The sequence below is a fragment of the Eschrichtius robustus genome, chromosome 2, assembly GCF_028021215.1.
Source record: "Eschrichtius robustus isolate mEscRob2 chromosome 2, mEscRob2.pri, whole genome shotgun sequence".
In the NCBI taxonomy this organism is placed as follows: Eukaryota; Metazoa; Chordata; class Mammalia; order Artiodactyla; family Eschrichtiidae; genus Eschrichtius; species Eschrichtius robustus.
The window spans coordinates 169,152,025-169,169,754 of NC_090825.1; the positions used below are offsets into that span (position 1 = coordinate 169,152,025).

General features: G+C 40.1%; 2 protein-coding genes across 2 annotated transcripts in view; both read right to left on the reverse strand.

Annotated features, from left to right (window-relative positions):
- The window catches only part of LOC137759979 (zinc finger protein 709-like), a 52,412-nt gene extending 43,993 nt beyond the window's left edge, over positions 1-8,419 (reverse strand). The window contains exon 1 of the mRNA XM_068536816.1: positions 8,367-8,419. The gene's annotated coding sequence lies outside the window, so the exon portion shown is untranslated. The remainder of the gene's footprint in view (positions 1-8,366) is intronic.
- LOC137759977 (zinc finger protein 709-like) lies at positions 5,894-16,950 on the reverse strand. Its single transcript, XM_068536814.1, has 4 exons — positions 16,801-16,950; positions 8,630-8,756; positions 8,367-8,427; positions 5,894-7,370 (listed from the first exon to the last, which is right to left on the reverse strand). The coding sequence occupies exons 1-4, from the start codon at positions 16,801-16,803 to the stop codon at positions 5,894-5,896; spliced, it is 1,668 nt and encodes a 555-aa protein (XP_068392915.1). The 5' UTR covers positions 16,804-16,950.
- Between the last annotated feature and the right edge of the window lie 780 nt (positions 16,951-17,730).

Below are 17,730 nucleotides of genomic sequence, written 5' to 3' on the forward strand. Positions count from 1 at the left end.
AATAATTTTTTCAAGGTTCTTTTAGATACAAGCCATAAAGTTCGACCCTGTTGGAATGATGTAATGTCCCTCAATATGTCTACTGATATCTTTTATATTCAAGTCAATTTTGCCTAATATTTGTATAATCTCTCCAGTCTTCATGTTGGTGTTGTTCACAGATATATCTATCACAGGCTTTTATTTTCAGTCTGTTGGCATCTTTGAATCTAAAGTGTGCTTCTTCTACATAGCACATATTTAGATCATGGCTTCTTTGTTTAATCTGGGATGACAATCTCTTCCTCCTGTTTAGGCTATGTAAACCACTCACATTTAGTATTAATACATAGTGGCAATTATACCTGCCATTTTACTTTTTGTATTCTACAATTCTCATGTTGTTTTTAGTTCTTAAGGCCTCCTTTATAACTTTCTTTTACATTAAGTGAATATTTTCAAGTTTTCACTTTCATTTTTAAATGACATCTCCATTATACATTTAAAATTTTTGATTTTGCTCATTTAACATATATGTATTAATTTAAAAAATGAGACTCAGATTTATGCTAGCATAATTCCAGTGATATATGGAAACATTACTCATATAAAGCTCTATTCCCTTTTGCCATTTTTGTTATTATTGTTATGCAGATTATATCAACTTATGATATAACCCGGAAATATTTTCTCACACTAATGTACAATCTGTGGTCATCTCCTTAGCCCAGTACAGTTACTCCCACCTCTGTGCTTTTTAATGGCAAACATACTACACAGATATTACACTGCTATATAAAATGGCCTAGTAACACATTACATACATAGGATTATACACAGTACCTTTGACATCCGCTAAAAGAGAAAATATGTATTGATTCTGCCTTTTCTAGTTACAGAATTACCTGTACAGGTGTTTTTGTCTCTTTATGTTGATATGAATTATATTCTGGAGTGCCTTGCTATCAGCCTGAAGAACTCCAGTAATTCCTGTGAGACAATTGGCTATCAATATATTCTTTCACTTTTTGTTGATCTGAGAGAGTCCTTATTTTGCCATCTTTTTTCAGAAGGTAGTTTTGAATATTGGATTGTTGGTTGACAGCCTTTTCTCCTAGTGCACTTTGAATGTTTCCCTCTGCCTTCTGGCTTCTGTTTTCTGCTGAGACATCACCTGGCAATTTTACTGTGGTTTCCTTGTAAGAGTTGGGTCACTTTTCAACTGCTCTTTATTCTCACTGTATGGTTCCTACCTTCCTGTTTGTTTGCATGTCTCATATTTTTGATATAAACTAGACAGTTTAGGAAATATAATGTAGCAACTCTGGGAACTGGACCCATTCCTTCTGGGGATTTTTATTGTTATGTGCTTATTCATTTGTTCAGTGAGTGCCTGCATTATTTTATTAGTTTTTTTTAATATTTATTTATTGGTTGTGCTGGCTCTTAGTTGCGGCAGGTGGGCTCCTTAGTTGCAGCTCACGGGCTCCTTAGTCGTGGCATGCGAACTCTTAGTTGCGGCATGCACGTGGGACCTAGTTCCCTGACCAGGGATTGGACTCAGGCCCCTTGCACTGGGAGAGCAGAGTCCCAATCATTGCGCCACCAGGGAAATCTCAAGTGCTTGCATCAGTTTAATAAAACCTGTTCCCCCCTATATTGAGAAGCCAGAGCTGGTGTATTGAATTAAGAATATGTAGATGAGGGACTTCCCTGGTGGCGCAGTGGATAAAGACTCCATGCTCCCAATGCAGGGGGCCCAGGTTCGATCCCTGGTCAGGGAACTATATCCCACATGCATGCCACAACTAAGGAGTCTGCGAGCCACAACTAAGGAGCACGCCTGCCGCAACTAAGACCTGGCACAACCAAATAAATAAATAAATATCTTTTTTAAAAAGAACATGCAGATTATATGATCCTGCAATCCCACTCCTAGGCTAGTATCTGGAGAAAACTACAATTCTAAAAGATACATCTGGGACTTCCCTCGTGGCACAGTGGTTAAGAATCCGCCTGCCAATGCAGGGGACATGGGTTCAAGCCCTGGTCTGAGAAGATCCCACATGCTGCGGAGCAACTAAGCTCGTGAGCCACAACTACTGAGCCCACGTGCCACAACTACTGAAGCCTGCGCACCTAGAGCCTGTGCTCCGCAACAAGAGAAGCCACTGCGATGAGAAGCCTGTGCATCGCCACGAAGAGTAGCCCCCACTTGCCACAACTAGAGAAAGCCCGCACGCAGCAACGAAGACCCAATGCAGCCAAAAATAAATAGATAAATAAATAAATTTAAAAGATATGTCCATCCCTATGCTCACAGCAGCACTATTCACAATAGCCAAGAGATGGAAACAGCTTAAACGTCCATCGACAGGTGAATGGATAAAGAAGATGTGGTACATATATACAATGGAATACTACTCGGCCATAAAAAAGAATAATGCCATTTGCACAACATGGATGAACCTAGAGATTATCACACTAAGTGAAGTCAGGGAGAGAAAGACAAATACCAAATGCTATCACTTACATGTGGAATCTAAAATATGACACAAATGAACTTATCTATGGAACAGAAACAGACTCACAGACACAGAGAATAGACTTATGGTTGCCAAGGGGGAGAAGAAATGGGGGAGGGATGAATTGGGAGTTTGGAATTAGCAGATGCAAAGTATTATACATAGAACAGATAAACAACAAGATCCTACTTTATAGCACAGGGTACTGTATTCAACATCCTATTATAAACTGTAATAAACTGAAAAAAATATAAAAAAGAATGTATATATAACTGAATCACTTTGCTGTACAGCAGAAGTTAATACAACATTGTAAATCAACTGTGGTTCAATAAAATTAATTTTTTAAAAAAAGAGTATAGTCCTTCAGAAAGGGTTCATCGGCATAGTCCTATCTTTCTCTCTTGCTAGCTTTTTATTGTCTCACAATTTGCCTAAGTTTATAGGCCTTGGTTATGTCACAAAGGAGATTATAAAAATATTACCTAGCATACTAAGAAGTGAATCTATGTATTTTATAACCTGTCTCTAATAGTGATAAAAGATAAAATAAAAAATCTTAAAAATGACCAACAGCCCCCTCTTCTTACTAACATAATTGAATAAAGCTTCTTAGCAATTAAGTTGAGCTCCACGAGAATGTTCTTGCTTTCAAGAAAATGATTTATGATCACCAATGATAAAATAAAGTTAACCACCTAAAAGCATTCAATACTTCTTGCTACCTTGAACAGCAATCAAATCCTCTAACACAAGTAAAATTCCTATAAGAAGTCCTTTTGAACACCCTGTTACTGTTACACACCACAGTCTTATAGGATTTGTAATCATTCATTTTTATAATTTTTATTGTATAGTTGATTTACAATATTGTGTTAATTTCTGCTGTACAGCAAAGTGATTCAGTTGTACATGTACATATTCTTTTTTTTTTTTTTAATTTATTTTTGGCTGCGTTGGGTCTTCCTTGCTGCGTGCAGGCTTTCTCTAGTTGCGGCAAGCGGGGCTACTCTGCGTTGCAGTGTGTGGGCTTCTCTTGTTGTGGAGCAGGGCTCTAGGTGCGCAGGCTCAGTAGTTGTGGCTCATGGGCTCTAGAGCACAGGCCCAGTAGTTGTGGCGCACAGGCTTAGTTGCTCCACAGGATGTGGGATCTTCCCAGACCAGGGCTCAAACCCATGTCCCCTGAATTGGCAGGCGGATTCTTAACCACTGCCCCACCAGGGAAGCCCGCCTGTAATAATTCTTAATTGAATTCATTTTGCCCCAGTATTTGACTAGAGGTATGATCTTGTGGTCACTGGCAAGACGGCACTGAAAAAAACCCAAGATTAAACTTTTGCAGATGAGTAAGAAATTAGATCCATGACAAAACTGTAACTAAAAATAAGAAAATGGCCTGAGGAAAAAGTAGTTGACTTTCTAGTCACAGGATAAAACAGACTCATATTGTATAATGATTAAATGAACAAAACTGCAAGTTTTTCAGAATATTTATAAAATGGGTACTTCAATATATTCTTTGAGGAAATGAAAAACAACATGTGTTAGCTAACGAAAGCATCAAAGAGTTGGTAAAATATTTGAAATGACTACAAAAACTACCGTTTTACAAAAAAATTCAGTTTAAATTATATAAAATAAAATAAAATAAAAAACATATTGAGGGGTTATATTCAGCTACAATTAACAGGAAAAACCCACCGTCTTCCTGATGGAAGGTGCTTATTCTCACATGTAAACAATGGGTCAAGGAAGCCACTGTACAATGCAGCAGAGAAACAAACTCCCATGTCATTCTTTTTGGTGGCACCGTCGTGAATGCCATAGTGAGTCAGGAACACATACTCACTAGCACTATTAACAGCATAAAGTGTTTCCTACACAAATTAGAAATTATGAAGATATAATCCAGAGAAGAGTAGAATCAGAGAATATTCCCAACCATAAAACACTGGAATACTTTGACAGTGGACACAAGAGGCCTTACAGAAAAAAATTCAAACTCTGATGCATCTTTGATTTGGAAGGTATGAAGACAGCAGGGGAAACTACACATCCATAAAAATGGAAATCAAACATTTGTTGGTGGTGTTAATGATACTCTTGACTATAAGGACAGAGTCTGGAAAATAAGCTGGAAGATGGTGTCATTGAAGCGCCTATGTATCTGCCTCTCTCCCAGTGTGGGTATTCCAGTATGTGAAGAATATCTTCTTTGTACCTGCTTTTAAATCACACACAGGTGAGCTACTGGTGAATGCTGATATGGAACCAAAAAGAGGATGGATTATGGAAAGTCTAGGTCTTAATATTACTCACAGGCAAGATATCTCCAACTCTAGATTTTTTGTATTATCACAAGTCTCATAGTTTATTCACCAAATACCAGTCAGAAGGAAATACAAAGCATAATTTACATGAAACTATACTTTTTGACATCCTTCCCATACATAAAATTTATTCCAAGTGTTTAATAGAATGGAAAATGGAAAAAGGCTCCTATACTCACCACCACCAAAAAGTATCTTTCTCAGTGGAAAGGGTACTATATATAATAGATTATGAATATACAGCAACTGCCACACAAAGCTACTAGGCATATCCCAACAAATAGCAAACTGCCATTTTGCAATGGCTCATTAACTGAGAATGAATAGAACATTATAAAAATTTAAGACCAACTGCATATTAGAAATGTACTTGGGGACTTCCCTGGCAGTCCAGTGGTTAAGGCTCTGTGCTCCCACTGCAGGGGGTGCGGGTTTGATCACTGGTGAGGGGACTAAGATCCCACATGCCACATGGCACAGCCAAAAAAAAGAAAAGGAAAAAAAAAGAAATACACTTAAATTCACCCATGGATCCAACAGGGTTAAAATGGAAAGAAAAATAATCACTATCTGATTAAAGGAAAAATCACTACCTTTAAATCTTATGTACTATTGTTGAAAGACAACGTACACAACTACCTCACATTAATATTCATTTCTAAAATTAGGAGAAATCCACTGTTCAAGGATACACTTGAAGAAAGATCCTTACTAAACACAACATATTTATAAAACTTTTAAAACAACTCTTTCATATTGAAGGTTTTCTGGAACATTAGGCACGGAGTACTTTCCATTAAGTTATCTCATGTTATTTACATTTATACTTCTTCTTCATGGGAATTTTCATACATGATGTTGGCCAACTGAAGTTGTTGCCCAGGCTGTTTACAAATGCGGTTTTATCTAGGGAATCCTTTCATCCTTTTAAACTACTGAGATCAGAGAAGCCTTTCCCATTCTCCATATTTTATGTTTTCTATGCAGTGTGCAGTCTCATGTGTCTTCAAATGATTGAGAGATAAAGGCTTTCCCACATTCCCGACACTGATAGGGTTTCTATCCAGTGTGAATTCTTTCATGCAGTTGAACGTAAATGGAACGGAAGGTTTTCCCACATATTTTACATTCATAGAGTTTTTCTCCAGTATGGGTTCCTTCATGAACTTTGAAACCTTTTTGAGAACTAAAACATTTACCACATTGTTTACATTGATAAGGTTTCTCTCCAGTGTGACTCCTTTCATGGGTTCGAAGAGAACTGTGGTATCTGTAGGCTTTCTCACAGTGTTTACATTGATACGGTTTCTCTCCTGTGTGAATTCTTTCATGTGTTTGAAGGCTTTCATGACAACTAAAGGCTTTTCCACATTGTTTACATACATAGGGATTCTCTCCAGTGTGAGTTCTTCTGTGTACTCGTAAGGAACAGTAGTAACTAAAGGCTTTGCCACATTGTTTACATTGATACGGTTTCTCTCCAGTGTGAATCCTTTCATGTATTTTAAGAGAACTGGGATTAATGAATACTCTCTCACATTTTTTACATTTATAAGGTCCATCTCTAGTGTGTGTTATCATATGTTTTCGAAAGGTTTTTTGCCATGTGAAGGCTTTCCCACATTCTTTACACTTATAGGGCTTTTCTCCAGTGTGGATTCTTTCATGATTTCGAAGAGAACTGGCAGTACTCAGTACTTTAGAACATGTTTTACATACATACAGTGTCTCTCCTGTGTGATTTCTTTTGTGTATTTGGAAGGAACTGAAATAATTAAAGGCTTTACCACACTGCTTACATTCATAGGGTTTCTCTCCTCTGTGAATTCTTTCATGTATTTGAATAGTTTCAGGACTTTTAAAGGCTTTTCCACATTGTTTACATTGATAGGGTTTCTCTCCTTTGTGACTCCTTTCATGCATTCGAAGACAACTGGGATAAATGAATGCTTTCTCACATTTCTTACATTTATAAAATCCATCTCCAGTGTGTGTTACCATGTGTTGTCGAAAGCTTGTTTCCCACGTGAAGGCCTTCCCACATTCCTTACATTCATAGGGTTTTTTCCCAGTGTGATTACTTTCATGTATTTGGAAACGTTTTTGAGCACTGAATCTTTTACCACATTGCTTACATTCATAGGGTTTCTCTCCACTGTGAATTCTTTTATGTGTTCGGAAGGATTTCTGATATGGAAATGCTTTTCCACATTGTTTACATTCATAGGGTTTCTCTCCAGTGTGACTCCTTTCATGTGTTCGAAGAGAACCAGGATAAATGAATGCTTTCCCACATTCTTTACATTTATATGGCTTTACACCATATTTTTGATACTCTCGTGTTTTGTGTTCAATGTGACATCTCATGTGTCTATTAAGGGATGAATGATCCGTGAAGACTGTTCCACATGCACTGCATTCACATGGTTTTAATCCAGGAGTTTCCTTGTTCAGATTGAGAGTTGGAATAAGGTTGAAATTTTTTCCACATAAACTAATGTCTTTACTTTTACAGACTCTCTCTACCATAAAAGTTCTGTAATAAATGAGAATATTATTAATGACTTCTTTATTAATCATTTTACATTTATTATATTTATTATGAATTATAGGAACTGGTTTTCTATCATGTGTGAACTGTTAGAAATTGAGTATACTGAATGTTCTCAATGGGACTTCACACTTTCTATTAAAAAGTGATATTCAGGGCTTCCCTGGTGGCGCAGTGGTTGAGAATCTGCCTGCTAATGCAGGGGACACGGGTTCGAGCCCTGGTCTGGGAAGATCCCACATGCCGCGGAGCAACTAGGCCCGTGAGCCACAACTGCTGAGCCTGCGCGTCTGGAGCCTGTGCTCCGCAACAAGAGAGGCCACGATAGTGAGAGGCCCGCGCACCGCGATGAAAAGTGGCCCCCGCTTGCCGCAACTAGAGAAAGCCCTAGCACAGAAACGAAGACCCAACATAGTAATCAATCAATCAATCAATCAATCTTAAAAAAAAAAAAAAAAGTGATATTCAAGTATAGGTTTTATTACTAATGACTGCAAGTGAACTATTTTGCAAACACTAAATATTTATATCCCATTTAAGAAAATATTTTTGGGAAACATTTTCTAAGAATAACTCAACTTGGGGCTTCCCTGGTGGCGCAGTGGTTAACAATCCACCTCCCAATGCAGGGGACACAGGTTCAAGCCCTGGCCTGGGAAGATCCCACATGCCGTGGAGCAACTAAGCTCATGTGCCACAACTACTGAAGCCCGCGCACCTAGAGCCCGTGCTCTGCAACAAGAGAAGCCACCACAGTGAGAAGCCTGCACAGCGCAACCAAGAGCAGCCCTCGCTCGCTGCAACTAGAGAAAGCCTGCACGTAGCAATGAAGATCCAACACAGCCAAAAATAAATTAAAAAAAAAAAAAAGAATAACTCAATTTGAAGGCGGGGTTATTTATTATGTTGCTTCTTTTAAATTTTTCATAATATTACCACAATTCTCACGAGACAATGTTTTGTATTTTAAGTGTGACTCACCTTAATTTTCTCCCCTGGTTTTTGTACTGATCTTCAATGTCATGATATTCCCGTTTTGCTCCTGAAATGCAGACCCAGAAAAATGATCCCAAAGTACTATAAATTATAGAAAAATTATTAGATTCTAGGTCCAGAATGAGCTCTGACCATTTCTAGTTTCTTTACCAATGTCTTCCCTTTCCACGTTCCACATCTTGGAACAATATTGACAGGTAAGAAATACTTCTCTAATTGACAAAGTTAGGGAATTTCTTCATTCTTACCGACTGAAGCCAGATTCCTTAAGGTTTCCTGCATCACATCTCTGTAGAGTTTCCTCTGTGAAGGATCCAATAAAGCCCACTCCTCCAGTGTGAAGTCCACAGCCACATCCTCAATGGTCACTGAATCCTAAAATACCGAAAATATGTGTACACCGAGATGCATGAGATTGACAGAACTAGACATCCACACTTCATTTATAGGAAGTTTACGTATGATTCTGTTATTTACAAAGTTATTCTATGACTTGATCATAAGAAACTTACTCTCCACACTTCCTCAATAATTTAGCAGCATCATGAAGAAATGAAAATTATTTACACATCATCACTTATATCACAATGGCAGAGCCCAGAGAATGCAGGGAAATGACAGAAATACTGTACAAATAAAACAAATATCATTTTAAGAACATCAATTTCTTGTGAAAAAAATTCTTTCATCTTCTTCCTATGATGCTCCATTTACAGCACTTCATAAGGCAGAGGATCAAGACTCATGAGGTTTCAATGAATAGAAACACTGTCAAGAACTGGAAGCTTTTTCCTAGTCCCATCATCTAACATCAGAGTCCAGGTGGCCTGGAGAAATCAAACTTTTAACAAATCCCAGCTGGCCACATTCTCCCAAAGTCCTCCAGGCCTTTAAAGAAATCAGATGTAGATGCCTGAATATATTCTTCTGAGGAACCATTGCCTTCTACTTGTGTAACAATTATCAAAGACTCTATTTTTCCTTTCTCTCTCTATATAATTTGATGCAGCTAGAAAATCTGAAACTTAGAGCTCACTCACAAGGAAGAAGCAATATTGTATTAGACCAAAAAATCCCTATACTCATGTGCCTCGGGGCTGCTTCCAGCCAAATTTTAGAACACACAGTGCACTTACATGCCAGAAAAACTCTTCTCATCACACCCTAACAGTATACCCTGGGCCTTACTGTCCTTAAGGAACAGTTTAAGAGCTACAGATTGCAAGGGAGTTCACTGAGGTCCAAAATAGTGTGATGGTGAATTTTCCCATGACTAGAAAATATGTATAGTGGTTTTCTCCAACACAACATAAAGTCTCCATTCTGCAATTTCAGCTACAAGTGTTGGGCATGCAGCCACACTGGCTACTGCCAGGTGAAAATCTAGTTCTGGGATTTATGAATTTAGAAGCTGTGATTCTTAATCTCACAAGAAGAGAATGAAAAAGCTTGAAATAAACAAGTCCTCCCAGAGCCATAAGAGCACTGACTTCAAAGGGCAAACCGATGTCCTAAAACTGGAAAAAAGAAGAGAAAGACGTTTTTTAAATATGACCCAAATATTCAGTTCTTAACGCCTAAACCCAAAAGAGTCTTTTTCACCAGAGTCTAACAAAAAGACCAAAAAGAACTAAAAGATACAACACAATATTTATGAAGCCTGGCATGACCTTCTTTAACACAAGACTCAAGATACATATAATGAAATTAACTAAAGGAAAAGAAAGAAAGAAATAGAACATGTAAATAACAACTAAGAGTTTTCTAAAATTAATGATAGACAATACCTGTAGGTTCATGAAGCTCAGTGAACAGAAAATATGAAAACACAGAAATGGAGATCAAAGTATATCATATTCAAACTAGAGAAAAAACGAAGAGAATACATTATAAGAAGCTAGAGAGAAAAATGTAAAATGCAAAAGTAATAAACTCTTGGGAAGTATCAGAACGAAATCTAGGTCACCTTCGGTTTTGTAAAAAATTATCAAATATAACAACAATCACAAGATTTATAAAAAAAAAAAGTATAATTTCACTTCATTAAAATGAAAAATGCCTTTATAATTTTTAATTTCATTTCATTAAAATGAAAAATGCCTCTTTCGGGCTTCCCTGGCGGCGCAGTGGTTAAGAGTCCGCCTGCTAATGCAGGGGACACGGGTTCAAGCCCTGGTCCGGGAAGATCCCACATAAAAAAAAAAAAAAAAAAAAATGCCTCTTTCAAGAAAGAGTGTAAAGAGAATGAAAATCACAGAATAGGAGAAAATCCTTAAAAAACACATATATGATAAATGACTGGTATTCAAAATATCTAAAGAAGTATTATTGTCAAAGTAAGAAGACAAACCACCAATGAAAAATTGGCCGAATATCTAACAAACAGCTTCCCAAAGAAGACATACAGAAGGGAAACAGGAAATATGAAAACGTGCTCAACGTCAACTGTCAATGGGAAATTGCAAATGAAACAATGAGCTATCACTACACACTTATTTAATGGCTAAAATGCAAAACACTCAGAACAACAAATATTGGTGAAAAGGTGAAGAAAATCCTCATTCATTGCTGGGGGAAATGGAATTTGGTAGCCCTACAATGGAAGACAGGAGCTTTCTTTCAAAACACTACATACTGGGCTTCCCTGGTGGCGCAGTGGTTGAGAATCTGCCTGCCAATGCAGGGGACACGGGTTCGAACCCTGGTCTGGGTAGATCCCACATGCCGCGGAGCAACTAGGCCCGTGAGCCACAATTACTGAGCCTGCGCGTTTGGAGCCTGTGCTCTGCAACAGGAGAGGCCGCGATGGTGAGAGGGCCCGCGCACCGCGATGAAGAGTGGCCCCCACTTGCCGCAATTAGAGAAAGCCCTCGCACAGAAACGAAGACCCAACACAGCCATAAATAAATAAATAAATAAATAAATAAATAAATAAATAAATAAATAAATAAAATTAAAAATTAAAAAAAAAAACACTACATACTAAGATCCAGCAATCACACTCCTTGCTATCTGCCCAAATGACTTCAACTCTTATAGTTCTTATGTTCACACAAAACCCATACACAAATACCTGTAGGGGCTTTATTCATAACTGGCATAAGTTAGAGGTAAGCAAGATATCCTTCAAGAGTCAAATAAATAATGAGTGGTATAGCCATACGATGAAATATTGTTCACTGATAAAAAGAAATGAGGTAGAGCTATGAAAACACATGGAGGAAGCATAAAAGTATATTGCTAAGTGAAAGAACCCAATCTGACAAAGCTATATACTATATGATTCCAAGTATATGACGTTCTGGAAAAGACAAAAGCACGAGACAGGAAAATGATCTTTGGTTCTGGAGGATTTCGGGATTAGAGGAAGAGATGAATCAATCTGTGGAACACAGAGGAAGTTTAGGAAAGTAAAATTACACTATATGTGCAGAAATGATTAACACATGTTATTATACATTTGCAAAATCCATACATTATGCAACACAAAAAGTCAATGCTAATGTCACCTGCCCACTTTAATGCATCAGTATTGGTTCAGCAATTGTAACAAATGGACCAGTCATACAAGATTTAAAGAATAATGACTACTGTGTGGATGCCGAGGCGTTATTTGGGAACTCTCTGCAATTTCTGATCAGCTTCCTAGTAAACCTAAAAAAAGCTGCAGTCTATTTAAAAAAAAGAGCACTGACTCATTACAACTCATCCTGATGACCGCCTGATGTTTGGTTAGGTGTGGCGACAGTTGGTTTTGGTTCTTCATCAAGGCTGTCTCAGTTAAGGGATGAAGGGCAGCAACTCTCCACTGAGCTCCACCATGTTCCAGGGTGTACTGTCATCTCTACTCTATTCACTCCCCAGAGCTGTGCATTCAGTGAATCCCAAGCAGCTACCCAGGGAACCAAGGTGTTGGAGAGGGTGGCTCCAACAGCACCACAGCATCTTTCAAAGGACTGAAGAAAGAAATGTCATCTCTCCAAGGAAGCATAAGCCCAACTGCCAAGGTTTGGCTCCATCATATCACAAGTAGGTGTCAATGGCCGAGCTGAGCTCCTGAGGTGCTGTTTCCAGTACCAAAGCCATAATAGGCAACTAAGTGGAGTCCTCTGTTTTTAAGAGATCCCAGTATGGGGGATAATTGCAGCTTTAATGGCATATTAATGTGAGACCTAGGACAGTGCCTTGCATCAGAAGCCTATGGCCAACTTAAGGCACTCCTCAGAGAGCCTCCCATCACTGCTCGCAGGGCTAGAGGCCTCCTCATGACACTGATTGCCTTATAGAGCTTAAGAAACCCGAGTTCAAGTTGAGTTTGAACAAATCCCTTTGCTGTGCCAAGCTGAGACGGTGAGTGTCGTTGACCATAACCGAGAGGGTAAGGATCTTTGTTGCAACAGATGCAGGGGCAACAGCCTCAGAGTTACTTAAAAGTTTTGGTGAGCCTTCTGGAATCTCACCACTTACAGGCTGCCTTTCCCTGTCTCTTCTCTTTCACTTTCGCTGAAATAACTGCTCTTTTGAAAGTAGTGACTGTCTTTTGGGCTCACCTCATGCACAGGGTATAATCATCCTCCTACTCCCCCAGTCCTCCCCTCAACACTAATGTCTGGGCAAACCCAGCCTCAGTCACACCTTCACTCTAAACACAGATAGGTACCAGCTCAGACATCAACCCAGGACCACTGGAAGGAGGGCCCCATTCTCATACTCCTGCTCCCAAAGTACAAAAAATTGACAGAAACTTTCAACTCAGTATCCTCCCTGTATATAACCCAGGCTTGGTGGGGTCAGCAGTGCAACACAGGGCAGCACAGGGCACAGGAAAATCTCCCCAGCAAACAGCAGCTCACACAGCAGGAGCCTCCACATTTTCTTATCAGCCTGTCCAAGTAAGAGGCACTAGGGGAAAGGGAGGGGGTGAGGCTTAACTTTCAGTAGTGAAACAACAAATATGTGGGTCCCAAATAATCATTACTAGAATAAAAACTTTAAGAAAAATAGGCATTCGCACTGGGTTGTTTTATATAAAGCAACACTAAAAAGATGATGAAGGCTTAATCAAAACTGGTTATCTGAGGGTGGCTGGCGTTAAGAGCAGAGGAGTGGGGCAACATATGTGGGCAGGGAGTCGTCTTAATTTCTTCCCTTAGGAATTTAATTTTAACCATTCTATATAGAAAACCACTGCAAGATTTGATCCTTTAAACAGTAATGGATATAAAAGTGTAAACCACAAAAAAATGAAAACTCCCTTTCTAACTAAAGGCACACAGGATATTATAGGTTTTCTCTCCATTATAGTAAACGGAGATATTTTCAGAAATAAGTGGCATATTACACTGTATTTTAGGTTTGCAATTAAGCCTTAAATGGACTAGGAATTTGAAAGATTGACATAAACTTTGAGGTGTTTTTCTCATATCAATTGAAATAGAATTTGTTTCTTCTTTCCCCCCACATCCATTAAAATAGAAATTCATTTGCTTTAGGAATACTAGAGGACTTTTAATTGTTAAAGTTCTCTAGGGACAGGCACTTACAAACACTGACCTAAAAATGGAAAAGCACCTGAGAACTTAAATGCACCCATTTCACGTCTTGAGGTTCTCTTGTCTAAATGAAACAAAAATTCTACTTGACTTCCCAATTTTCTTGCCTTAGATGGTACCTGTTAATCAACATAGATTTTAAAAGCCCAAGTGTTAATGGAAACTAGAATCAAAGGGCTGTAATCTTTTTTTTTTTAATGTACATAAGTGTGTTTTGTGAATGGTAAGGCTCTATACACAAATTTAAGGACTTATTTTTTATTATTAACTTGGAACTATTTTTGATACCAGTTTTTTTTTTCTTTTTAAAAATTTATTTATTTATTTATTTATTTATTTATTTTTGGCTGTGTTGGGTCTTCGTTTCTGTGCGAGGGCTTTCTCTAGTTGCGGCGAGCGGGGGCCACTCTTCATCGCGGTGCGCAGGCCTCTCACTATCGCGGCCTCTCTTGTTGCAGAGCACAGACTCCAGACGCGCAGGCTCAGTAGTTGTGGCTCACGGGCCCAGTTGCTCTGCGGCATGTGGGACCTTCCCAGCCAGGGCTCGAACCCGTGTCCCCTGCATTGGCAGGCAGATTCTCAGCCACTGCGCTACCAGGGAAGCCCAAAGGGCTGTAATCTTGAACGGATAAAGGAATCCAAGAAAAGAAACACAAATATTGGAATCAAAACATATAAGCTGACTGTGTCCATACAATTCGGAAGAAAAGCCCATATTCAGAAAGTTGAACATCTTTACAGACTTGAGAGTCTAGATACGCCCGGTTGAGATAAAACTCTTGTAAACGGTCAGTCCCTCAATGAGGGCAGGGACACCTGGGCAGCCACAGGAATAAACTCTGGGAGCTCCACAAACCCTCCCCAGTCCTGTAAGCAGGGAAGCTCTCCCTACCCCAGGCTTCCATTATCACAAGTCAGGAAACTCTAAGCCTGATTCAGGGTAAGGTTCTGATCCAAATGGACTCCTATATTCATAAACCCTTTGTCCACAGGACAGAACACCTCATCCTCACAGACTTCTCAATGGGCACAAATTACACTCTGAGTGCACCTATATCATGGAGGGACCACTCAAATATAACATTTAAAATGCCTAGGCTAAAGGAAATCACAAGTACCACCCTGAAAGGGCAACATGCCTACACCCTTGTGAACTCACACCCCCAGATTTCAGGGCTCTGCAGCTTCTCACAGTATAAGGACTACCATTGGTGGGTGTGAGCAGATAGGACTGGGCAGGGGGAAGATGTCCAGGAAGATCCACTTCCCTGCGCAGGCTCAAAGGGGGCCTCAGTTTGAAGATACTGACTTCAGGCTCTGCTCCCCACTACAGGCGCTCTCAACCACCACTGATATTTTATGTGAGATACCCAGAACGGCAAATATATAGAATCAGAAAATAGATTAGTGATTTCCTAGGCCTCGGGATGAGAAGGGAGAGTTACTGCTAATGGACATGAGGTTCATTTTGGGAGTGATGGAAATGTCTTAAAACTAGTGTGGTGATAGTAGAACAAGTCTAAATACGGTAAGCACCAGTGATCATTTAAATACACAAACCCTGTTTGGACAATTCAGCAAAATCACTCAAACCCAGTGTGTATGTGGAAATGAGAGAAGAAAATTCTCAGCCACTTTTATTAATTCACCCAGAAAACCCCAAGTATCTATTCCTTTCAGGAAAAATATGTCAATCATTTATTATATCCAAGGCAAGTTTAATTAGTACATAAGTAATCACACTTGAATACTTTTTGTCTCCAAGTCTAAATCCTGGCATTTCATTTGAAATCAACCAACAGTAAAGGAGAGTCCAAAAGAACTCACCTTACTCAGGGAATTAAAAAAGTGAAACAAAAATTCGTAACAACTGGAATGTAATACTGAAAAATTTTTTCCCCCTGAAATTCAACTCTCTTACCTCTTCGGAAATATTTTACATGGTCTTTCAAGCTCTATTAATTAAATACATTTTACACTATTGAAAAGAAAAACTTAAATAAGTGAATAAATCTTTTGAAGGGGACTAACCCAGGGACGGGCAGTGGTCACAGCACAGATCGTCCAGAAAAGTTTCATAAAAAACCTCGAAAAAAGGACTTCCCATAGGATGTCTCTTCCCAGAAAAAAAACGGGGAGGAGAAAGAATTTCATACACCTACTTCCAAGTAGTTATTCTTGGCTTTCCGCTCCTGCAAAATATACACAGACCGCCCCCCTCCCCAATGTAATCCACGACTCTGCGCAAATAGGAAAAACAATTAAAATATTGGGTTTGTATGAAATGGACCACGGAAGATGAACAGTTGATAGACGATGTGAATCGGAGAGGGGAAACTGACGTTGGGAAGACGGGGAATAACATGGAAATGTAATGATTTACTACAAGCCCTACAAAGAGCTACCCGCTGGGCCGGGGTCTTTGATTTGAGACTTTGCTTCCCAAACATTTGGAAAACTCAGAGGAAAACGGGTGCCCCCTGGGCAGCAAGGAGGGTCTGGGACCCGTCAGGGAACAGGTAATCCCAGGACCGAATCCTGGAGAACGAGTCACGATTGTCACCTGAAGACGGCGCCCGAGTTCACCGCACAATCCGGGAGAGAAGAGGGGCTGCGGGCGCAGACCCGCGCGGAGAGGCGCCGGGGCGGAAGTTCCTGCGCGAAGTGACGGAACAGGACGCCTAGGGTCCCGGCTGCCGGGCCAATCCCCACGCTGCGAGCCGGAGGGGACAGAGGTCCGAGCAGCGCCGCAGACCCGGCGTATCCGTAGACTCCGGGGTTTGGAGGCCGTGTCAAAAAGATGGCCGGCTTCGGCCGGTTTCGACCACTCCCTCCGCGGCGGCCCCAGCCTGGGGCACCACACTCACCATTTCGAGGTTTCCTGAGTCCTTCCTAACGACTCCAACGACCCGTGCAGATACGTGAGACTGACGGGTCTCCAGAGGCAGTGAACCGCACACAGCGAGTGGCTCTAGGCGCAATTGGAGAAAGAAAGGACGTCCAGGCCGGTGCAGAGCATCGCCCCACCCACCTGCCTCAGCGGCCTCCCGGTTGGACAGATTTCCAATACCCCGCCCCCTCGTGCCTGAGTGACAACCTGTGGGAGGAAGCCTGATTCAGCAGAATCACTTAGCGCCGCTGGGATTGAATCTGTCCCCGCCTGGCGCTTTAGGTTTGTAACAGAACTTTTCCATGGCCTGGGGTTGCCTGGTATGGAACTGTGCTTCTTGTTAAGAAAGGCAGACACTTAGATGGGAACTCACCGTTTGTAATAAAGAGGCTGGCTCCAGTTTCATCTTTGGTCCTTGACAGCTCTGAGCTTTCCACCCATCCCTTCCCCCATCCCCACTCATTAGGTACTTAAGCTAAAGAATCCCAGAGCACTTGGCTCTGGTAGGAGGTCTGAATCACTCAGCCCTAGCTGGGTGCCAGAACAAATCTCAGTCAAACCACAAGCTGTGAGCTGTGTGCATTAACTTCTCAGCTGTACATTTTACACTAGAAGGAAATTTATTTTAGATTAGTGTTCCCTGTGTGCCTAGAAAACTTTGAAATGTCAACAGCTATAATATATATGAGGCAATTGTATTCCCATTTTCACTGATAGAAGGAAAACAGTAAGTTGTACTTAACATTGGAGTGCACCTGGAAACTCTTCCTGCCCCCCACCCCCAGCTCTACTGAGGGATAACTGACTAATAAAACTGCATTTAAAGATGACAACATGATGATCTGATACACTTATACTGTATAGCATAATAAGAAATTTAGGAAGATAGTGAATCTTTTTATTTTTA

Bases quoted from the DNA above. Each gene is read 5' to 3' on its own strand.
- LOC137759977 (XM_068536814.1), bottom strand. The intron at 8,428-8,629 runs GTAAGAATGAAG...TCTGCATTTCAG, and splicing joins AAGGAATCTGGCTTCAGTCG to GAGCAAAACGGGAATATCAT. The intron at 7,371-8,366 runs GTGAGTCACACT...CATTTATTACAG, and splicing joins AACCAGGGGAGAAAATTAAG to AACTTTTATGGTAGAGAGAG.